We start from the raw sequence: 24,117 nt of genomic DNA, 5'->3' as shown, positions 1-24,117 counted from the left end.
TTGCTCTTAATATACCTGTAGACGCTCTTAGGATTATCCTTCACCTTGTCTGCCAAAGCAACCTCATGTCTTCTTTTAGCCCTCCTGATTTCTTTCTCAAGTAGTTTCTTGCACTTTTTATACTCAAGCATCTTATTTGCTCCCTGTTGCCTATACATGTCATACATCTCTCTCTTCTTCTTTATCAGAGTTCCAATATCCCTCGAGAACCAAGGTTCCTTATTCTTATTCACTTTGCCTTTAATCCTGACAGGAACATACAAACTCTGCACTCTCAAAATTTCTTCTTTGAAGGCCTCCCACTTACTAATCACATCCTTGCCAGAGAACAGCCTGTCCCAATCCACGCTTTTTAGATCCTTTCTCATTTCTTCAAATTTGGCCTTTTTCCAGTTTAGAACCTCAACCCGAGGACCAGATCTATCTTTATCCATGATCAAGTTGAAACTAATGGCGTTATGATCACTGGAACCAAAGTGTTCCCCTACACACACTTCCATCACTTGTCCTAACTCGTTTCCTAATAGGAGATCTTTTGGAGATAGATAACAGGGTAGGATTGTATTCCCAGTGGGGCATGCTGGCCAGGTGGGGGAGGGAGCGTTACATCAAGAGCAGGAGCTGGCTTCCTGCAAGCACCCCCTCTACCTCCCGAAGCTAGTTCCTATGAATGGACAAAGAACTTACTTTTATTCATTCATTCAGGGCCTATTGAGTGATAAGGTTTGACTTACTCCCAGTGCCATGTACTCATGAGTATCAGAGGTGTAAGATAATGGATGGCCCTAATTCGTAGGACACTGGGATCAGATCTGGAGCAGGATGGATAAGGTGAGCAAACTGGAACTTAACAGAGTTGGGAACACCTTGCGAGGAGAATACTATTGCTCTGGGGTAAGGGGAGGGGAGTGGGGTAAGGGGAGGGGAGTGGGGAAAGGGGCAGGCAGGGGTGCAAGTAGGCTTGGGTGATTAGCTTTTAGTTTAACTTAACCAATCTTGTATTGTATTCACTGTAGTGCAGAAGCCATTTTGATACTAACACGTGGCTAAACTAAAGAAGCAATTTGGTATGACTGCGGATGCTGGAATCTGAAAACAATCCATTTCTCTCTTAGTGTTGGACAAGGTATTTACCAAGAAAGGCTGAGATTTTCCAGTATGTTCTATTTTGGTTAAGCAATTTTGTATTCTGCATTTAACACGTATTAATCAAGTTACTGTATTAAAGTAGTAACCAGTCAAGAGTCAGACGATTCAATAAATAATGATGCTTAGTTGAGCTACAATTAATGATTTTAAAATCATATTAGCAAGACTGGATTTTCATCGTAAACTTAAGTTCAATCATTGTCTGTCTCCATACATGCATGAGGAAATATGGTTTTAGATATGCTGTTCCAGCAGTGAAGCTTTTGGATTCCTGATAACGGTCCCTGAGAAAGGTACATGATGACCATGCAAAGTTCATATTAATGAATAGAGAAATTGTTTTAAGATCAGATAGATAGAGACACATTGTGGAACAACACCATTGTACTCTTGGTTTGAGATATTGAGGCCACGTGGCTACTGTGATTAAGAACCAATTAAATTAACCTAGCAATAGCAAGAGCCAAGTGTTAAAACTGGAAAACGTCTGACTCTGTCATGGAGCTATGGTCACTCAGGAGCTTAAAAGCTTGGGTTTTGTAAGGTTTAATTGGTAGTCGAGTAGTCTCAAGGCAAGAGCTAATGTGCATCGCTGCAAGAGGTATTGTACCTAAAACTGAGTATTGAGAGGGTTACAATGGACTAAACACTCAGATGAAGCTGTCAAAGTCATTGTATTTGAGTTAAGTATACCCTTTTCCTTTAATACATATTTTAAAGTTGCTACCCAGAGACTTCAGTTTTTGCCTTAATTGGTTAAGATTTGCCAAAACCAAAGTAAATTTGTTAAGTCACTTGCAAATAGGGGTTACTGAAATTGATTGTGTTGGAGATTTCAGAACCTCAGTAAAATCAGATAAGTCCTTGTGGGAAGGTGATAAGTGCACTTGGACTGGTCTTAAACTAGTGAGGGTGGGGGAAAGAGGGAGAGGTGGAGCACTAGGATGAGAGAAGAAACAAGGGGTAGAGAGGAAGGAGTAATACAGAATGAAATGTTGCTCAGAAATAGGAGCCCTCAGAGGGGAAGTGCAAGGCATACTTGGAGGCAAAATATTGTGGATGCTGGAACCCGAAACAATAGCAGAAAAGGCTGGAAAATCTCAGCAGGTCTGACAGCACCTGTGGAGAGAGAATAAAGCCAATGTTTCGAGTCTGAGTGACCCTTTGTCACCCAATGTTTCGAGTCAGAATGACCCTTCGTCAGAGTTCTCTTTTTGTTGCATACTAGGGGGAATTTGGGTACATGGACAGAGCATGTTAAAAACAAAGTTGCTGAGCATTAGACAAAGACTGCAAAATGCGATGATGATTTTGTTGCACTAACAGAAATCTAGCATTAACAAGGGAAGCATTGGGAATGGAGCAACCCTGGCTACATAGCAATCAGGATACATATGGAAGGAAAAAGAGTGGGATGGCAGTATTGATCAATGATCACAGAATGGGATTTCTTTTAGTGTCACACTGAGCTGGATTATTTCAATTGTTAACTTGCATTTCTGGATAACTTTCAAGTTTTTAGGTGCAAAAACTAACTGAATTAACAGGACTTGTATAAGTTGCTGCTGTCAAGATTCTTTTCATAAATTGAGAAAATTAAATGTAATACTTTACTGGGCAGAAGTTTCTGTACCTGCCTTTGACAATACTTACCAAGACATAATGTTCCTTCAATATATATCACTGAGCTTTATATTCAAAACACTTAATGGTGACCATGATACTCCAATCAAATAACAGTTTCCGTTGGTCAAGCTTCCAACTTTACATGAAAGATATCATCGCTTGTTGAATCTTTGCAAACTGCTATCCTTGTCACACTATTTTCATCAAAGCCAGGATTTCCCTGCCTCCCCCCCAAAAGGCAGGTTTGCCGGTGGTGGAGACGGCCATTGGCCCAAAGCAGGATCTTCTGTTCCCCCTGAAGTCAATGGCCATTTTCACTGCTTGCCACCTGTGCCACCAGGGAGCCCATGTGGGGGTTGTCTTTGGCAGGACTGTAAGATCCGCCAGCAGGAAGGGCTGGAAAATGCTGGTCCATGTTTTTCTGTGGGAAAGACTGTGAACCACAGGGCAACATTTCACTTGCCAAGATTACCAAATCAAATGATGAGCGGGATGAAACTGTTTGGCAAACAGAAGGAAATGTGAGGATACTCTACCTTTTGCAGTGCTTCCTCTGTTTTTTCTGGATTGGCCTTCAATGCTTGTGAGGCATCATTGACAGGAATAGGCATAAACCTTAGAGTATAGTTCCTGTGAATCAAAAACAGAATTCATATCAATCCATCTCTTTACATGGCATTTTTCTGAGTGATAAATATGGTTAAATCCAGATGAACGCATGTATAACTGAGTGGTAAGCCTCTCCTTAATGGTAGCTCACTGACCTTTGTCAGAAGATGCATTCAAACTCCAAACCAGACCTTGAAGACAGCCACATCATCAGTGTGGCATTGAGGGAAGATTGCATCGTCAGACTTGCCGTCTTTTGGATGAGATGTTTGAAACAAAGCCTAAACTATTTGCTTATATTTTAGAAGGGTCTGCCTGGTGCCCTGGCCAACATTTAATCCTCAACCAACTAAAATATCTGGTCATTCATTTCATTTTTGTTTGAGGGTTCTTGGTGTGTGCAAATTAGCTGTCGCATTTGCCTATATAACAAGTGACTATTCTTCAAAATCCACGTGTTAGTTGTAAACTGCTTTGACACATACAGAGGATGTGAAAGGGGCTATACAAATAAAAGGCTGTTTCTTTCTCATTATGCTTGTAAACTAGCATATTTTTACAAAGCTCTTGACACGTAAAGAAATGTTGCACTAGAATAAAGAATTCTAGATAAAATATAACAAGATCCAAAACTCTTTTTCTTGGAATGAAAGTCTGTAGTCTGAAGTAGAGGTTCTGAATTAAGTCGGAGAAATTTCAGTCCAGTTTCCAGCACATAATACTATTGATATAATTAAGTAATTGAATAAATTGGACAACATGATAGTATCATCATAGCGATGGGTGTTGGATTGCTTACCCCTGATTTTAACTTTGGTGGCCCTGCCTTCAGCTGCCCAGGTTCTGAGCTCTGGCATTTTCTCCCTAAACCTCTCCTTCCTGTAGGACACTCTGAAAACCTACCCCTTTGACTAAGCATTTGGTCATTGCTCTAAAATCTCATGTGGCTCGGTGCCATATTTGATTTTATGCTTCTGTAAAGTGCCTTACAATGGTTATTAAGTTAAAGGGATACAAGACCATAAGTCAATAAGATATAGGAGCAGAATTAGGCCATTCGGCCCATCGGGTCTGCTCAGCCGTTCGATCATGGCTGATAAGTTTCTCAAATCCATTCTCCCGCTTTTCCCCCCCTAACCATTGAACCCTTTAGCAATTTAGAACCTAACTATCTCTGTCTTAAATACACTCAATGATCTGGCCTCCACTGCCTTCTGTGGTAATGAATTCCATAGATTCACCACCCTCTGGCTGAAGAAATTCCTCCTCATCTCAGTTCTAAAAGGTTGTCCCTTTATTTAATAACTCAGGAAGCCTGACTGGAAAGGAAGGAACATAGTTTATTTACAGAATGCAAAGTTAAACCACCACCTTGGCATACATACTATAGTCCTACCTAGGACAGGTAGTTCAGCAGGCCCAGTCCTGGGTGCGCCTTATAAAAAGGCTTAGGTAATGAGTTTCAGCTGGACAAGCCATTGCCTGTTACCAGGGGAACTTATACTTAACAAGCCTCACAGGGAGGTCAATCAGTGATTCCTCAGGGACCTCTTGGGGGGGTTCACATTGCATAAATCCAATTTGTTGGTGTTGGGTGGGGCAGAAATGTCAAATCACTTGTGTGTGAATCATTTTCTATGGTCAGGATACCTGGGCAATTCAAGAGGAAGTTGTCAGTGAGATGCACCCAGGCCACACAAACACAGACATATACTTAGAATAAGACTCCCAAACACACTATCCCAGAATTCTTAGGTGTACGTGAATTAACATAACTTTCAAATGATGATCCTAAGCAGTCTACATATTTTAGTTTCCTGTCACATGTTCACCAACCATCAGGACCCAATTTCTGAATGTACATTGTCAATTCGTGTCCATTATCTGTCTTCACAATGTGCAATATCCCTGTCAGGAGCATGCATTTGAAAGATCTCCCCCACTCTGCCCTTGTTTACAGGGAGTTTAAAACAAGGAACTGGAGTAGGTCTCAAAACTTCTCATTCTTAACATGTAACCAAAGAAAAGGGCTTCCAGTTACGAACAGAATTGAGGGGTTAGGACTACTGAAACTTTTAATCTTCCAAAACTCCTGACACGTATCAAAATAGGCAAGATTTTCTTACATACAAGTTGCTCGACAAAAGATGATCAAAGTTCACCTTGATCATCTTTGCACTGCGTTGTGGAAAGCAGTTGATGAATCAGAGCAAGCAATCTCTATCAATTATAACAGACCCACGTGACTTAAGGAAGCTCTCTGTGATCGACAACTTTGGGAACCAAAGGTCCAAATTCACCTTTTTTTCTCCTGAGCATGTTACTCTCATGTCACATCTCAAATTAAATAAAGGCTACCCCAAAATGTTATTTTCTGAAGATAATTGTTTTAATTTGCATTTGATTGAATCAATACTATCTTTTTCCATCATCTTCCCAGGAAAACTTGTTCTACAGATTAACCACTTGCTCATTGGAATATTGGCTCATACTGTGCCAAAGGAAAGCCTTTTGCGTTCACTTTGCATCCAGTTGCCCAGAGGGTTTGCCTAGGGTGATGTCAATTCTTCTAGTGTCTGATTGAACTCAGCACCCTCACCAGCAGATCTATTGCACCGAGCACGGAAACTGTTCAATCAAACTGAAGAATGTTCAGCAGGAAGTAAAAGTCAGGAAGATATGAATTACATGTAAAGTATTGTACAAGAACTGAATAAAGCACACAGAATAAAGGGAACGACATTTTAAAAAAACTGGACATTAACAATTGATAAACTGCAGCATTAATTATCTTTAAAAAATCCACACTTCTAAAATTATTTTTTCAGTACCAGAGAGGTTGTTCAGCAGTAATTATGAGTTAGCATGCTGCTAATACTCAGTTACTCCTGACTGAGCAAGGTTTAAGATTTTCCTCAGTCTTTAGTGTGATAATGGTGCTTTCAGCCTAAGTTCATGCCTTAATAGCGACTTCTGTACCAGTTCCATTGGCGAAGACAGCAATAGCTCATTTTACGGAGCAGCAGGCTATCAGTGATAGCAACTTCTACAATTTTCACAATTAACTGTGGATGCAAGAGAATCTGTTGTCAGTTTCACTTGGTAATAAAGTTGAGCACTATAACAGCTTTGCCATTATTCGTGCAGCAAAATCTGTGGCAATGCTTCTGCAGATTAGTTTTTAATTTGCCCCTGCTTCAAGCACAGGCAGTGTCTTTTTCTTTAGTTCTGAACAAGGCGAAATAGCTTGTCATGGTCTGCATTATCTAGGGTCTTTAGAATCCTGTAAAGAGCAACTCTGTCACTTCTCAATTTTCTCTTTTCCAGTGGCTATATCCCAATTTACATAATCATTCTTACTTAGCTGCCATCCTGTGTATTCTAACAGCCAGAGCTTAAAAAAATGCAGCTTTCTATTATTTAATTCCACTACCCTAGGGATAAATTGACTTAGGAAATTAGGTCATATCATTTGTCAGAATGCAGGGGCTTTCTTTTAGGTGCTAATTAAATTTAGAACTGAGAAACATGCTAAATATTTTAGTCAAATTTGAATCAAGTAGGCAGTCATGTCAGGCACAGAATTTAATCAAAAGGAGTCAGTTTTACAAGCTAAAGAAAGAAAACAAAATAAGAAATGCTTGGGGAACTATTTTGCTGAAAGGATTGGAAATATGTGGATCAGACAGCCAGTGTGGGCAGTGATACAAGGAGGGACTAAACAGATTTTTGTCAACAAATGGGATTCAGGATTTGAGTGCACTATGAAAATATTATGGGGCCGATTCTCCCAAAAAAATTCTAAGTGTCAAATTCGCAGGAAAACTGGAGTAATACACGCTGTTTTTTTTTCCAGTGTGAGTTCAGACTACAATTTCCAATATTCTGTGCAATGCAGAGTTCACCAGCATGAATACCATTAAATTTCAGGGGGTGGGGCCTATTCACACTGGAGAAGCTGAAGCCAGCGGGCCTCTGCGCATGCGCAGTGGCGCCAAATCAGTCTCTCAATCGCTGGCCAGCCCGGGCCCCCAGCAGTGCTGCCCACCCACCCCCAACCCTTCCACGGCCCAATTGTAGCCCCCCGTCCATTAGCAGGCTGGCCCTGAATCCACCCCCCTCCCTCCCCGGTCCAGCCCATCCCAATCCACTCCCCCACCCCCGGATCACTGGCCTCCCACCAGCCCCAACCGGATCCCAATGCAGAGTGGAAGCAGGACCCCTCCCCTATCCCCACCAATTGCCCCCAGGCCCCACCCCGTGCCATGGTGCTCCCTGGGCATGGGCACTTTGCCCCTTGGGCAGTGCCAGGAGGCACAGGCTGGCACTGTCAGGGTGCCCATGCTCAGGGGGCACCCCCCCCCCCCCCCAGCCCCTTGGAGGGGCCCCAATTGCTTCCCCCTTTAATTCCAGCGGGGTCATCGTACTAGTTCCTCAAAAGTGGGGAGCTAAAGTAATCCCCACTGGAGTGAACCACCCTGGCGGGGTGGGAGATGCTAGTGGGCCCAGGGTATTCAGTTCTGGGCCCGCTAATAGTATTTAAATAGTATTTTACATACTAGCCCTGCCTCCCAGACGATTTCTGGCGCTGTGAAGACATTGCTGGAAATCAGTGTCTGGGAGACGCAAGCGTGGCGCAAACACTCGTGGGAATCCCACGAATCAGCCAATGCACACTTTTCCTCGCCCGCTGCGCTGATTTTTAGCACAGCGGGATGGGAGAATCACCTTCTTAAACCAAGTGTCTTCGGTCTGAAATTATTACTGCGAAAGACGTGATAGGTTCTTGGAACCAAAATGCCTGTTTATCTGCATTCTATGCAATTATTTCAACTCTGTCTTCGGTCGATGATTGACAAAGAAAGGTAACTTGCATCTATATAGTAGTAACTTTCAAAACCACAGAACCTTCCAAAGCGTATTATAGTCAACTGAAGTCAGTTCACACACAGCAAGCTTCAAGAATCAGCAAAGTGAAGACGACAGAGATAATCTGTTTTTTCTGATGTTCAATGAAGCATAAATATTGGCCCAGACAATATGGAGAATTTGCTGCTCTGCTGTGGGATTGTTTACATCCTCCTGAGAGAGCAGATGGGGCTTCTGTTTACTCATCCAAAAGACAGCACCTCTGACAGTGCAATAGTACTCTTCTTCTGAGGCAGTACCTTAGGATAGAGGATGACTTGCTTCCATTCTTGTTCGATGGGTTCTGAAATGGCTGATAAGACCAGTGTGTGACTTTGCCTCATGCCCCGGCAGGTGATACTCGACAGGTTTGGTCAATTGGACTTTTTGAGATTTGTGCGCTCATTTTGAAGCCTTGACTTGGCCTCATGTTTCTGACGAAGTCTGTCAGTGTGTTATGTGCCTTTCCAAATAAGTCTTCACTATTTTAGTCGGGCACAAGCCAGGGTCTCCCACGAATTGTCAGGTATGTCTGACCTCTTCAGGGACACTTTAAGGACATCTCTAAAGTGCTTCTATTATTTTCCTGGGAGTCTCCTGCCATGACCAAATTCCGGGTACAACAGTTGCTTCGGGAGTCTGGTGTCAGGTATATCAACTAAATGTCTTGCCCAGTAGAACTGGTTTTCAGTGATTCACGTCTTGATGCTAGGCAAATTGGCTTGGAAGAGGATGCTGCTTGTAAACTCCCTTTCTTGCCACTGGATTTGGAGAACATGAGAAGTCACTGTTGGTGGTACTTCTCCAGTACTTAGTAGATTGTCCAAGTCTTCAAATCATTAAGGAGAACAGGATCACTGCTTCCAGGTAAACCATGCCCTTAGTCTTGAGTGAGAGATCCTGGTCCTCAAATATTTTTCTCAGTCAGCTGAAGGCCGAGCTGGCACAATTTAGGCAATGATGAATTTCATGTCTATGTTTCTCGAGAGGAGGCTCTCAAGATATGGAAAATGGTCCACATTTTCCAGGAACTTGCCATTGATCTTGATCAACAGGAGATGATGTTTTACAATGGGAGCTGGTTGGTGGAAGATCTTGGTTCTCCAGATGTTTAGCAAAGGGCCCATTTTGTCATCCATTCGGAGAAGGAGTTAAGAATGAACTGCAGCTCAGTTTCTGAGTGAATGCACATACACAAGCATCATTTGCATGTTGACTGATTTTTGTTTTGGATTGAAGGCAGCATAGATTCAACAGTTTCCTGTCTGTTCGGTAGAGTATCCTCAAAGGTGTGGTAATTTGCTGGAGGTGAGGTGTAGTATTCATAAAATCATACAGCACAGAAGAGGCCCTTTGGCCCACCGAGTCCGCACCGATACATTAGAAACACCTGAACTCCCACCTAATCCCATCTGCCAGCACTAGGCCCACAGCCCCGAATGTTATGATGTGCCAAGTGCTGATCCAGATACCTTTTAAAGGATGTGAGGCAACCCGCCTCTACCACTGTCCCAAGCAGCACATTCCAGACTGTCACCACCCTTTGGATAAAAAAGTTTTTCCTCACATCCCCCCTAAACCTCCTGCCCCTCACCTTGAACCTATGTCCCTTTATGACTGACCCTTCAACTAAGAGGAACAACTGCTCCTTATCCATGTCTTTCATAAACTGGAACACCTCAATCAGATCACCCTCTGTCTTCTCTAACCCATCGAAAACAACCCAAGCCTATCCAACTTCTCTTCATAATTTAAATGTTCCATCCCAGGCAGCATCCTGGTAAATCTCCTCTGCACCCCCTCCAGTGTATTCACATCTTTCCGATAATGCGGCGACCAGAACTGCACACAGTACTCTAGCTGTGGCCTCACCAAAGTTCTTTACACCTCCAACATGACTTCCCTGCTTTTGTAACCTATGCCTCGATTGATAAAGGCAAGTGTCCCATATACCTTCTTCATCACCCTACTAACATGCCCTTCCGCTTTCAGAGGTTTGTGGATAAACACGCCAAGGTCCCTTTGTTCCACAGAACTTCCTAGTATCCTACCATTCATTGAATACTTTCTTGTCAAATTACTCCTTCCAAAGCGCATCACCTCACACTTTTCAGAGTTAAATTCCATCTGCCATTTATCTGCCCATTTGACCATTCCGTCTATATTTTCTTGTCGCCCAAGACACTCCGCCTCACTGTTAACCACCTGTCCAATCTTTGTGACATCTGCTAACTTACTAATCCTACCCCCCACATAGTCATCAATGTCATTTATATAAAAGTTGAATAATAGGTGGCCCAACACAGATCCCTGTGGTATGCCACTGGACATTGGCTTCCTTCTGTCATCACTCTCTGTCTCCTACAACTGAGCCAATTTTGAATCTACTTTATCCTGTATCCCATGTGAATTTACCTTCTTTACAAGTCTCCCATGTGGGGCCTTTTCAAAGGCATGGCTGAAATTCATATAAACTACATCAACTGCACTACCCTCATCTACACACCTGGTCACCTCCTCAAAAAATTCAATCAAACTTGTGAGACATGACGAAGCCATGCTGACTATTCCTGATCAAGCTTTGCCCGTCCAAGTGGAGATAGATGCTCTCCTTCAGAAGTTTCTCTAATAGATTCCGTACCACTGATGTGAGACTTACTGGTTTGTAGCTCCCTGGTTTATCTCTACAATACCTCTTAAATAGTGGAACCACATTAGCTGTTCTCCAGTTGTCTCTGGCACCTCCCCTGTGGCCAGAGAGGAATTGAAAACTTGGGTCAGAGCCCTTGCAATCTCATCACTTGCCTGCCACAACAGCCCAGGGCATAATTCACCTGGACCTGGAGATTTATCCACTTTTAAGGCTGCCAACACCTCCAATACTAGCAAGTAAGGCAGAGAAGAGAGTTGGTGCAATGACAGCGTCTTCTTTGACTCCAATTTTCACTGAGATGCGGTTTATATTGGTTGCATTGGTGAAGATGTTGGCATGCAAATCACTGTAGAGTAGGCAGAAGATAATTTCTGAGAGCAGCCAAATTTGAGGAGGATACTCCATAGCCTTTATGGCTGATGGTGTTAAAGGTACCTGCGAGGTCGAAAAATGCGATGTACAGCGGTTGCTGCTGTTCCCTGCATTTCTTTTCAATTTGCCTCAGTATTAGAATTTTGTGCTCAAATCTCTGGGGAGAGACTTAAATGCACAATATTCTGACTTCAAGGTGACAGTGCGACCAACTGAGCCACATCTGGCAACTCCAACTTCAAAATCCTTCTGCCAGAGACTTAATTTCTGGCAGAACGTCCAAAGTTATTGGACGAGCTGCCCTTTGTAATGTTCATGTACAAAATGGTATTGGATGATCCACTGAGAGATATTTCATCCCAAAGTTTGATTACATATCAGGCTCCAGGAAATACTTTAGATAAATATTACTGCAGAAATATTGTTTTAGTATTGTTGACCTGTCATCCAGCATACAAAGGTTAATGACATTACTAATGGGTTTCCTAATTAGCCTCAAGTGAAAGGATGTAAAAATATCCACCAACAGAAAATGCTGGAAAATCTCAGCAGGTTCCACAGCATCCATGGGGAGAGAATAGAGCCATCGTTTCCACTTCAACATTATTAACACTTTACTTAGCAAGCATAGAGATGAAAACAGCACCATAAAGATCTGTGACCTTAAACATGTTCAGTAGTTAGGAACAAAGACAACGTTTCTATTTCATACCAGCACTTGCCTTACATTACTCTTAAAGAAACAGATTCCAACGTCCATAGGATTTGAATGGTGATGAGGGGCCCAGATCATGGTATGTGAAGATTAAAAGCATGTTCACTTACTTTTTAAAACTGTTGGATAGCAGCACACCTGATACGAGTACTATTCTAGATACCATCACTGCATTGTACAAAGTACGCAAAGAAATTCTTTTATGGGAAATCTGTTTACTCAATACAGTTTAAACAATTCTGGCATAAATTAACACTCCAAAACTCATGCATAATTAAGTTCCTTTCCACCAATGGGTTAAAAAGAAAGCGCCAAGCATTTATTTCCTAGAGGTGGAAGGTACAGCTTACACAGCAACAGTAAATAAATTGACCTAAATTATAGCAAATGTTTAGCTCTCATACTGGAGAATCCCAAGCAGCTTTTAGAAGGAAACTTTTTTCTAATCATTCTTGGAATGTGAGCATTGCTAGCAAGGCCAGCAATTTTGATGCCAAATGAGTGGCAATATCATTCAAAGTCAGGACGGCTAGTGATGGGAGAACTTGCATGTGGCAATGTTTCCTTGTGTCTGCTGCACAAAAGAGGAGGAGAATGGAGAAGGGCTGCCACACTGCCAGCTCCCATTGCATTATTGGAAGTGATGTTGAAGTAAGTGAAGGCCCAGTCTCTCTCTTCACCACATTTAAGCATCAACTAGTAACCTAGTTGATAATGAAGAGTACACAGCATATGTATGGGAGCTTTGCTCTTGTTCCATTAGAGACCTCCATATTTTAATTCTAGCTGATTAAATTATGCACAAGGAAGCTGAGGACCGTGATGGCATCAGCTAAACATGCTGATTGCCCTCTGAGAGCTAGCACAGGGATTCTGTCAAGTCACGCTAATCTGGCCTTCAAGGGCGGCACGGTGGCACAGTGGTTAGCACTGCTGCGTCACAGCGCCACGGACCTAGGTTCAATTCTGGCCTCGTGTCAGTGTCTGCGTGAAGCCTGCACGTTCTCCCAGTGTCTGTGCGAGTTTCCTCCGGGTGCTCCGGTTTCCTCCCACAGTCTGAAAAATATGCTGGTTAGTCCCAACAAGGTGCATGTTGCTGGAGGGTGCAGATGAACGCAATGATGGGTATTCTCCGTTTACTTCCCCAGGGCCCTCATATAAGGTGCTCCGGGTGCTGGGCTGGCTGAATGTGTCCCCCAGCCTGTCCTTGCTGGTGGCTGTAATAGAGGGGGGGGGAAGATAATCAGTGGTTGGCTGGAGAGTCATCTAAATTAAATAGCGATCAGTGGATGGATAGACTGCTGGATGGATCCTCATTGGCTTATTGGGGTGTCGATTTCACCTGTGGTGCAGGAATGGTTCCAGTCCTCGCCAACCAGCTCTGCCACCTGCTCCTCAAAAGGTGGGGAGTGGCCTGAGTTCTCACACCCACTTCCTGTCTGGGATATTTTCCTCCTGTGGGAAGTCTTGTCCTGTGCAAAGATAGATGGCCAGACTGTGAGCAGGACTGATGCAAAAGCAGATGAATGGTATGCCTGCCTGCGATGTGTGCAGAGTGGATCAATGTAAGGACTGAGGATGTGACAGTAGATGAAGATGTCAAAACTGTGAGAGAGAGAATCGGTGTTGATGTCCCTTGTGCTGGTAGTCTGAGAGATCCCAATGAACTGCCTGATGAGAATTGAGGGTGAGGAGCTTCACTATCCTGGTGGAGCAGATGTGATTATTCTTCTTTTAGCACTGGAGGGGGAGGGGACCTCTTCTGAGCTCTGCATGTGTTGATCTCCCTGGCAACCTGCTGCCAAGCCTGGGTGATGAGGTTGGTGGACCTCTGGCTCCCATCAAGGACGTAAGAGACAGTTCACGCCCGCTTTCCATGACATACAACAAGCTGCTTACTTATGCATACATTTTGAGATGAAGAGCAGTTGGTATGGCTCGGCAACCTGATCCACCAGCCAGGGGAGCCGCGCTGACTTTCCCACTCACCATCGCACTTCATCTCCACGGGAAATGTTGTCCTGAACATCAATTCTATTTGTACTCAATTCAGTTAAGTTCGGACTCCAGTTCTCTGCCTGCATAGCTTGTATCCATGTAAAGTGGCCTTCGGTTCTTTCAGGACACTAATCTTGAGAATTGTTTCACGTCGCAGTTTCCTTGATAAGTTGCTCAAGAATTTTACTGATTAGGTTCTCATTTGGTAAAGTGATCAGCAGCTTCAATTCCAAATTAAATAAAAAGTACTAATTTTAATATGAATTTCAAGCACATTTTACTCAGTGATTTTATTACAAAACAATCTCACTCATGGCATTCAAACAATGATAACCACAGCAGAAGAGCAATCATTTTATCTTTTTGGAGGTTGGGACTAATGTTACTGGTACCAGTAGCTTAGCATCTATGTGGCAGCAGCAGTAAAGCTGCCATGGTTGGCTGTCTAATTCAGAGTATGAGTCGGCAGAAGTTACAGTTAAGGCAATGCTGGCATACAGGATGGTGGAATATCACCGATCATGGTGGCACAGTGGTTAGCTCTGCTGCCTCACAGTATCAGGGACCCTGGTTTGATTTCAACCTTGGGTGACTGTGTTTGTACGTTCTCCTGTGTCTGCATACGTTTTCGGAGAGTCAGTGCAGAATTGGTGGGCTGAACGGCCTCCTTCTGCACTCCATAGGGGTTCTATGGATCTCATGACTCAATAATTAACCAACTGCATTCTTTGAGTCACAGTGGCGGGTGTAAAGGTGGCAGGAGAAGGGTAAATAAATGTGCTTGACAGTAGACACAAAATGAGGTAGTTGTTACACCAGTCACAGACAATACACTTGAGCCTTCCAAACATTAGACAGCAATCATCTAGGGACAAGATTCTAGTTACAAATGTCATGCATCTCTTGTCTGCACAACTTTACTTCCTGTTGTCACAATTTTGATCCCCAAGGAAAACTGGTAATTGATTGCACAGCCATTGTAAGCTTTTCTTCTCATTTTGACTTCGGAAAACAAATTAAACTGAGAAGTAGAATGTTTTTCTGTAACTATATTAAAAAAGGTTGAATTTTTAAGCAAGCTACTTCTAATTATCTCACCTAATTATCATGTCATGGATTTAGCAAATGGAGGGGATAATGGCAGCAATACACACAGCTTCCCAAGTATCTGTGGGAAATATGGTCGCCAGAATATCCATCTGTAGCAGTATTCCTCAGCTATCATCACAACACTGCTGTATCCTGGGTCCTATTGGCTGAACTTAAGAAAGAGGCGGGGACCTGAGGTCTCATGTCTCTCATTGTTGAGAATGAACATGTCCAGTGAGAAAATCATCACTGATTAGATCCATCCTCCAGATGATTCGCTGCTGTCAATCAACTTCATCTACCTTTCTATTTTTCTTCCAGACGGAGTGTGTTTTAGAAACTCTTCAGTCTTAGGTTACTCTCTTTCAAAACTCAACCGGTGCTTTGAACGATGGCTTCGATCTACCGGGATAACAGTTGAAGAAAGCAGTACCTTATATTTCAATTATCATATCTATCTGCAGCGATTCCTGAGGGACTTTATCCACAGGCACAGTGGAGGTCTTGGCTTTAGCAATGGCTATTGCAACAGACACAGAATTTGTTTTCTTTGGAAAGCCACACTTCATTGCTCTGTGCATTGAATTGTCTATGCGTTCTTCAAGTTACTTGGTATCTGGTCATCTATTCATTGCCAATTTTGCAACGTCAACTTTATGAACCACTGACTAAAAATCTAATTTCATGTATATGTTAGACCTTCTTTGCTCCTCATGTATTTCAATGTTTATCTATTTCGATCCAACATGTAACCTCACCACCTACATAGCTTAGTCTTCCTGTGTCCATTCAATTCTTTTTGGATGCTGCCCCAGCCTCGAGCTCATCCCTTCCAAGCCACCTCTTTTTTTCTTTTCCTGTTTTATTTTTAACCTCTGCCTACTATCATGCCTCCTTCTTTTCCTTTGCCCTTGGGTAATCATCCTTCACATATTCCAATTCTTCATTAATTATCATTTTTCCTGGTCAAGAGAGTTGACTTGCTCTTCAACAATCCTACAGTTTCTCTCTGTGCCTCTCCTGGTATCATCAGAAAGGCCCACCAATTGCTCATTGCTGCCTCGTAACAAACAATAACCTCAACTACTTCATCCAATTCTCTCCCCACCATGTGAGATCTGTGCGGTTGCTGCACAATTGCATCAACAGCACTGTCTTAGTGGAGGGGTGATAATGACGCCTTGCTACCTGGCTATAACTTCCGCAACTTGCCCTGTTTAAATTGTTGCAACAGTAGTGTTCATAGAACCCCTGCAGTGCAGAAGGAGGGCATTCAGCCCACTGAGTCTGCACCGACTCTCTGACAGAGTATCTTACCCAGGCCCTCTCGCCTGCCCTATCCCCGTAATCCCACACATTTACCACGGCTCATCCATCTAATCTACACATTACAGGACAGTAACGGGCAATTTTTACCATGGCCAATCCACCTAACCAGCACATCTTCGGAGTGTGGGAGTAAACTGGCACACCTAGAGGAAACCCACGGAGACACAGGGAGAATGTGCAAACTCCACACAGACAGTGACCCAGTCCAGAATTGAACCCGGGTCCCTAGCGCTGTGAGACAGCAGTGCTAACCACTGTGCCACTGTGTGGCCATAATCTCTAAAATGCATCTTGGCCTGTCTCCCTGCTCCTCTGGCAACTTCTCCTCCTTTGCCATCCCACCTGTTCCATCATTCACCACTTTCATTTTAAATCCTTGTTCTATATTGCCCATCCTAATGTCACCCACATTTCCCACTGAGACATTGGCCGGAATTTTACCGTCTTGCCCGCCACAGGAATCGGAGCGGGCGAGGGGCGGACCATGGAAAGGTCCATTGACCTCAGGCGGGATTTTATGGTTTCGGGACAAGCGAGGCCGTAAAATCCCATCCATCATCTCTACTTTCATCACTCAGCATCTGCACACAGCAACTTTTCTTCAGTGATTGCAACCTGTATCTCAACTCTTCTTCTCTCTCCTCCTTCAGTGTTTCCCTTCATGTAAACTCTCCGACCGCTATCTACAGCCATCCTTCAATCTCATCATCTCACATTGCCTCACTACCCCTATCACAGCAATTACTGAGAAGGTTGAGGAACAAACAGAGTTGAGGAGGAACTTCTTCTCTCGGGGGTAGTGAATCTCTGGAATTCTCTGCCCATTGAAGAGGGAGGACTTTGAATAGTGTGGAGGAGCAGAGGGATCTAGGTGTATGTGTGCATAGATCCCTGAAAGTTGGGAATCAAGTAGATAAGGTTGTTAAGAAGGCATATGGTGTCTTGGCGTTTATTGGTAGGGGGATTGAATTTAGGAGTCGTAGCGTTATGTTGCAACTGTACACAACTCTGGTGCGGCCGCACTTGGAGTACTGTGTGCAGTTCTGGTCCCCACATTACAGGAAGGATGTGGAGGCTTTGGAGAGGGTGCAGAGGAGGTTTACCAGGATGTTGCCTGGTATGGAGGGGAGATCCTATGAGGAGAGGCTGAGGGATTTGGGATTGTTTTCGCTGGAAAGGCGGCGGCTAAGAGGGGATCTTATTGAAACATATAAGATGATTAGAGGTTTAGATAGGGTGGATAGTGATAGCCTTTTTCCTCTGATGGAGAAATCCAGCACGAGGGGGCATGGCTTTAAATTGAGGGGGGGAAGTTATAGAACCGATGTCAGGGGTAGGTTCTTTACCCAGAGGGTGGTGAGGGATTGGAATGCCCTGCCAGCATCAGTAGTAAATGCGCCTAGTTTGGGGGCGTTTAAGAGATCCGTAGATAGGTTCATGGACGAAAAGAAATTGGTTTAGGTTGGAGGGTCACAGTTTTTTTTTTAACTGGTCGGTGCAACATCGTGGGCCGAAGGGCCTGTTCTGCGCTGTAATGTTCTATGTTCTATGTTCTATGTTCTATTGAAGCAGTGGAGGCTACCTCATTAAATATGTTTAAGTCACAGGTAGATAGATTTCTGATCAATAAGGGAATTAAGGGTTATGGGGAGCGGGCGGGTAAGTGGAACTAAACCACTATCAGATCAGCCATGATCTTATTGAATGGCGGGGCAGGCTCGAGGGGCTAGATGGCCTACTCCTGTTCTTATGTTCTTAAGGTAATCTCTAATCATTTTGTTTTATTGCATTCAACCCACATGCCACTTCTTTCTCTGTCCATCCAGAGAAAGATTCCCCCCCGACCCCCCAAGATGCTTACCACTGCACTTTCAAATTTACCTAACAATTGGCCGTCAAACCAGCATGCTGCCTTGGCAGCTATTAATTCATTGAATCACACCCACTTCACTACCTCTCCATTTTCAGTCGCCCTTTCCTCTGCAAAGTCCTGCCGCTTCAAACTCCTGACCATCTTGTTCAAAATTACGTTTGAATCCCTTCAATTAATTTTCTGGCCTGGAAAACTGAACTGAACTACTTTTTTAGAGTCATAAATTACATGTGAAAAGCTCGCTTTTCTCATCCTGCCTGCAGCTTATGATACAGTTGACCACACCATCCTTCTCAAAGGCCTCTCCTCCATGATCCAGGTGGGTGGAACTGCCCTAGTTTGGTTCCATTCTCTCAGCATCTGCCAAACCACAATAGAAATGACCAAACACTTGTAGACCTGTGGCAACAGCCAGAAGGGCGGCAGTGGTTAGTACTGTTGCCTCACAGCTCCAGGAACCTGGGTTCAATTCTGGCCTCGAGTGACTTTTCCGTGTGGCGTTTACATGTTCCCCCCGTGTCTGCATGGGTGCTCCTGCTTCCACCCACAGTCCAAAGATGTGGGGGTTAGGTGGATGGCCATGGTAAAATGTCCCTTAGTGTCAAGTGGATTAGCAGGGAAAATACGTGGTGTTATGGGGATAGGGTCTGGATGGGATTGTTGTTGGTGTAGGCTCGATGGGCTAAATGGCCTCCTTCTGCACTGTAGTGATTCTAAAATCAACCAGCAACTAGCCTGCAAGAAGTAGATGATTTCTTCAATTAGTGCTATCTTCCTTCTACTGAATGCATTTGGCTTTGGAACTCTAAGAGATGGTGTCAGCTGGAGCATTGAGTTCAAAATGGCATTGGTTGGAATTAAATCAACATTGCACACAGATTGACATCATAACTGCCTTGCTTTGCATACTTCCAGAGGACATTCATTGCATGTGTACTAATATGGCATCAATATGGCATCTGGAGCGACTCTTACCATAAATGTATGCGCTATGAACACCATTTTGAGCTGTAAATGTACACATAGCACCAGAAAAAAAACCGTGAATAACTTCATTTTCTTACCCTCACTGTTTAGTTACAGCAGATAATAATAATTTAGTTCTTTAACTGCCTGGATAAGTGAAAAAAAGTCAATATGAGCACTTTAATGAATTTTTTTAAATTTTTAGCTATATCCAAAGTTAATGAATTCTGTTCTTTTCCTGATCAACTGTTACACCATGAGTAATGTAATGCCAGCTTCACTAACGTTAAATCCCCTCCCCCATCATATTACAATAACATTATTAATCTTGTGAATTATCCAATTATAAAAGGAAATGGCTGAATTAAAAGCAAAGCACAGTGATAAATACTTTTAATCTTCTTTACTAGAGTAGGTTCCACACAGTTAACCTCAAGAATAAGTCACCACAAATTGGATGCACTAACATAACTGTATATCAAATGAGCTACTCACAATGCGATTTATAAATTACAATGATGGCTGCTAAAATAAGGGGTGACTGAAAACTCCCACAGCCATACTCCTTTAGTATTTTAGGACCAGTCTAGATTACGTGCTCTAGTTTCTGGAGTGCAACTTAACCCAAAACTTTCTGACTCAAATTGAGATTACCACTGAATCATCTGACTAAGCAGTGGAACCCAAAAGATCCTTACAGGAACGAAGGTTAGGCATTCCTGTTGCCAAGATTATCTTCCATTCAATGAGCTTAAAGCCTGTCCTGAGTTTGCAGTAGGCTCCCCATTCTGAAGATTAAAAAAAGGTAATAAAACTAGAATTCACATACTCCTGTTATTGGAATGGTTTATGACACTTAATTTAAGCATTGAGCAGAGTTCAAAGAGCAAGTGCAAGTGCAACTAAACTGACTGACTAAAATCAACTGTGTTTACATAATATTTAAAAACTCCAGCAGTACGTTTTTCCAGCAATTAGGTTTTCCTATTTATAAATTAATTGTCTTTTTCATTTGTACTTAATATTTGGCAGATTTGCAATCATTGCGCAATTATCAGATTGGATCCAAATTTATTAAATGCTGTTTTTCAGACTCAAACGGTTGCAATGATAACCTCTGTGATGTTACAATGCTGCTTTAACAGAAATTAGGATTACGCTCGGAGACTGGCAAATTCACTGTTGAGCAGATAAGTGCAAAATAATTCAACTGTTGGCGTGAAGTGGGTCCAATCAGGATTGAACAGATACGCCTATGTAAATCTTGTAACAGTGGAACAACTTAAATGCATATGTTTAATTCACTCACTCTCAGGATGTGGGCATCACCGGCAAGGCTAGAATTTATTGCCCACTCCTCGCCATTCTTGAGAAGGTGACAGTGAGCCATCTTCTTTAACTGCTGCAGTTCATACAGCTACAATACACCCTTTTAAGTGGGATTTCCAGAGCTTGTCTTTGTCATAGCCAACGTTGAGGTCAAAGTTGAGTGGTCCGTCCAACATTATTCTTGTCAGGCTTCTTTGCAGCAGTTTGCTACAACTAAATGGCTTGCTAGGCCATTTCAGAAAGCAGTTATGAGTCAATCACACTGTTGAGTGTATGGGGTCATATGTAGGCCAGTTTGTGCAAGGTCTCCTCCCCTAAAAAGCACTTGTGCACCAATATTTCTTTTTACAAAAATACCACAACTCCACAGTTGTCATGACATGATATGAGATTATTTCAAATTGCTTTTTTTAAACTGAATTCAAATTCACAAACTGCTATGGCACGATCTGAATTTATGCCTCTATTATTAGTCCAGACCACTGGATTATCAGTCTAGTAAGATAACCACCACACCACCTAGTAGCATCTTTAACATCTATAGTAGCTTTTACATAATGGTTTGAAATACCACTTCAAGGAAATCAGATATTATAAATTTACATCTTAAAAAGGAAATAATCTGGCCGTGTTACCTACTTTTCCAAAGCCACAGCAATATCCTGAAAGCCCTGCGCCGTTATGTTATTCTTGTCCCAAATTACCGTCCTGTGGAAAGAGATCAGCCACTTTTTAATAAGTCGCTTACAATAATTAATGTATAAAACCATGCTCCAGAGAGACAGTATACAAACAGAGAAGTTTTAGTTGGTATTAACTGATCTCCCACGGTATTGTTCAAACTCAGTTGCAATGATTAGCTGCAACCAGCCCTGTCCCTTCAAATATAGTAAGAAGTTTAACAACACCAGGTTAAAGTCCAACAGGTTTATTTGGTAGCAAAAGCCACACAAGCTTTCGAAGCTCTAAGCCCCTTCTTCAGGTGAGTGGGAATTCTGTTCACAAACAGAGTTTATATAGACACAGACTCAATTTACATGAATAATGGTTGGAATGCGAATACTTACAACTAATCAAGTCTTTAAGAAACAAAACAATGGGAGTGGAGAGAGCATCAGGACAGGCTAAAAAGATGTGTATTGTCTCCAGACAAGACAGCCAGTGAAACTTCAAATATAGCCTGAGGACGTTGCCTGAACAGGTTCAAATTACAATCAAAGGACAATTATTGTTGTCAGAATGCTCACTGGATAGGTTGCTACTATCTTTCCCTTCTTGTTATCACAACATCCCTCCAGGTTATTCAGAGAATAAACAAGAAATTTAACTTTCTTTCTCATAAAACAAGATATATCCATATAATAAAGATCAGTCTGAATAATATTTACAGAAGCTTAATTGTACCTGAGCTTTGTGTTGATTTGTAGGGCCTTCCCCAGCATCTTAGCACCAATGTCTCCCATTCCATTCCCACTGATGTCCATTTTAGTCAAAGAAGAATTGCTTCCCAAAGCATTAATTATTATCGTCAATTCAGTCTTCAGCTTTGAATCTGCTAGTGATAGTGATTCGAGTGGCTACAAGGAATAAAAGGAAATCTATTAATTGGAAAACATATCAAGAAAGAATTTTTTTTAAATCGTATACATTAGAAACATTTTCTGATCATTCTTACCAGTAATAAACAGCATGTAAAGATTGCTCACCAAAGCATAAAGAAAACGGCATACACAGGGATTAAGCCAGACATACATATAATTGTAAATTCAGTCTAATTAGTTCCCATTCAGATTTCTTGCCCTGCTCACTCCTGCAATATTTAGCACAGTGTTATAACTTGAAATAATTACCTCTGTGTACACAGTCAGATAATTTAATAATTTGACAATAACCGATGACTATTTGAATATTGATCAAACATTCTGTTTTTCACTTTTAGAGGGGGAGGGTTTGCTCTTCAAACTGGCCACAATCTGCAGTTATTTGCATGGGCAAAAAAGCTATGCTGAAGCTTCATTCGATAATACTCAAATCAGCCACTGAGAGGTAAACACACATGTGACTGCTGTTAACCAATCCTCCATGCCACCTATTAGAAAGTAATTTGCTTCTGCTTAAAGCCATATTTATAGGTCCAAAGATGTGTAGGTTAAGTTGATTGGCCATGATAAATTGGCCCTTAATGTCAGGGAGACCAGGAGAGTAAATATGTGGGGTTACGGGGATAGGACAGTACCTGGCTGGGATTATTGCAGGCTCAATGGGCCAAATGGCCTCCTTCTGCACTGTAGATTCTATGAAATATTTCAGTGGCTTCAGTAAGATCAGGGCGGCATGGTGGCACAGTGGTTAGCACTGCTGCCTCACAGAGCCAGGGACCCAGGTTCGATGCTTGGCTTGGGTCACTGTGTGTGTGAAGTTTGCAAGTTCTCCACGTATCTGCGTAGGTTTCCTCTGGATGCTCCCGTTTCCCCCCCCCACAGTCAAAAGATGTGCGGGTTAGGTGGATTGGCCATGCTAAATTGACCCTTAATGTCAGGGGGACCAGCTAGGGTAAATGCATGGGGTTAGGGCCTGGATGGGATTGTATTCGATGCAGACTCGATGGGCCGAATGGCCTCCTTCTGCACTGTAGGATTCTACGATTCTATGATCAAGAACTTGTGTGGGCCATCAGTGATACAAACCCACATGTTGCTCTTGAGTGGCAAAGCATCTTAATATACTATGCCACAATCATTTCTTGGACTTGAGGTTATAAAATGAACACTTGGCAAATATTCTAACAACTCTCTCTGAAAAACCATTTATGCCTCTGTCCAGGAGAATTCAGCCAGCGGCATAAGGAAATTGCTGAAGTGTTACATGCATGCATTCCACATGACTTATGGTTGATTTGCCAATAACCATGTCACTGTGGAGAACTATTAATGTCATGAATGTGAATTAATATCAGCTGGAACCACTGTTAACTTTGAAGGCTTCAAAAGTGCTTTTAATGAGCTTTGTAATTTCTCAAAATTATTCTCACAATCAACATATCAATCATTTTGATTCCTTCTTGCACTGGGATTTCAATGCTGATTCTGGTTATTTTCAGTGGGTTGATTTAAAGAGATTATATTGCAGCAAAAGTCTCTTGTTAATGGTTCAAATAAATGTTCTTTTTCCAAACAGTATCTAGTGCATGCTCAATAGTTTTCACAGCACAATGCTTTGCTAACTAAAATTCCCTACAGCAAATTCAATTTGCAGAAGGCCATTAAAGCCCATAACTTCCGGGTTCCCCAGCATCGCATTTGGAGGTGTCCATATGATGCAGTGGGAAATACCTATCGGAAGTTCCTATGAAAGGGTTTACCTGGCAATTGCCCCAAAGTACTAACTTCCTCTGCGCTGAGCTGGGAACCATCCGACAGAAGCGATTTAAATCGCTAACTTCAGATGGTACTGCTCGTTTTGTGCTGAAAGTTAATCTGAAAGAGTTAGAAGGAAAAAAAA

At 42.6% G+C, this 24,117-nt stretch overlaps 1 protein-coding gene across 5 annotated transcripts in view; it reads right to left on the bottom strand.

Moving 5' to 3' along the window:
- The window catches only part of LOC144511333 (F-actin-uncapping protein LRRC16A-like), a 380,857-nt gene that overhangs the window by 122,748 nt on the left and 233,992 nt on the right, over positions 1-24,117 (bottom strand). For all 5 annotated transcript variants that reach the window (XM_078241629.1, XM_078241637.1, XM_078241604.1 and 2 more), the window contains 3 exons: positions 22,021-22,193; positions 21,256-21,324; positions 3,312-3,405 (listed from right to left, as the gene is read on the bottom strand). In XM_078241629.1, the coding sequence (XP_078097755.1) occupies positions 3,312-3,405; positions 21,256-21,324; positions 22,021-22,193 (336 nt within the window). The remainder of the gene's footprint in view (positions 1-3,311; positions 3,406-21,255; positions 21,325-22,020; positions 22,194-24,117) is intronic.

Source organism: Mustelus asterias, chromosome 2, assembly GCF_964213995.1.
Source record: "Mustelus asterias chromosome 2, sMusAst1.hap1.1, whole genome shotgun sequence".
Lineage (NCBI taxonomy): Eukaryota > Metazoa > Chordata > Chondrichthyes > Carcharhiniformes > Triakidae > Mustelus > Mustelus asterias.
This window is presented reverse-complemented; position numbering and strand designations above follow the sequence as displayed.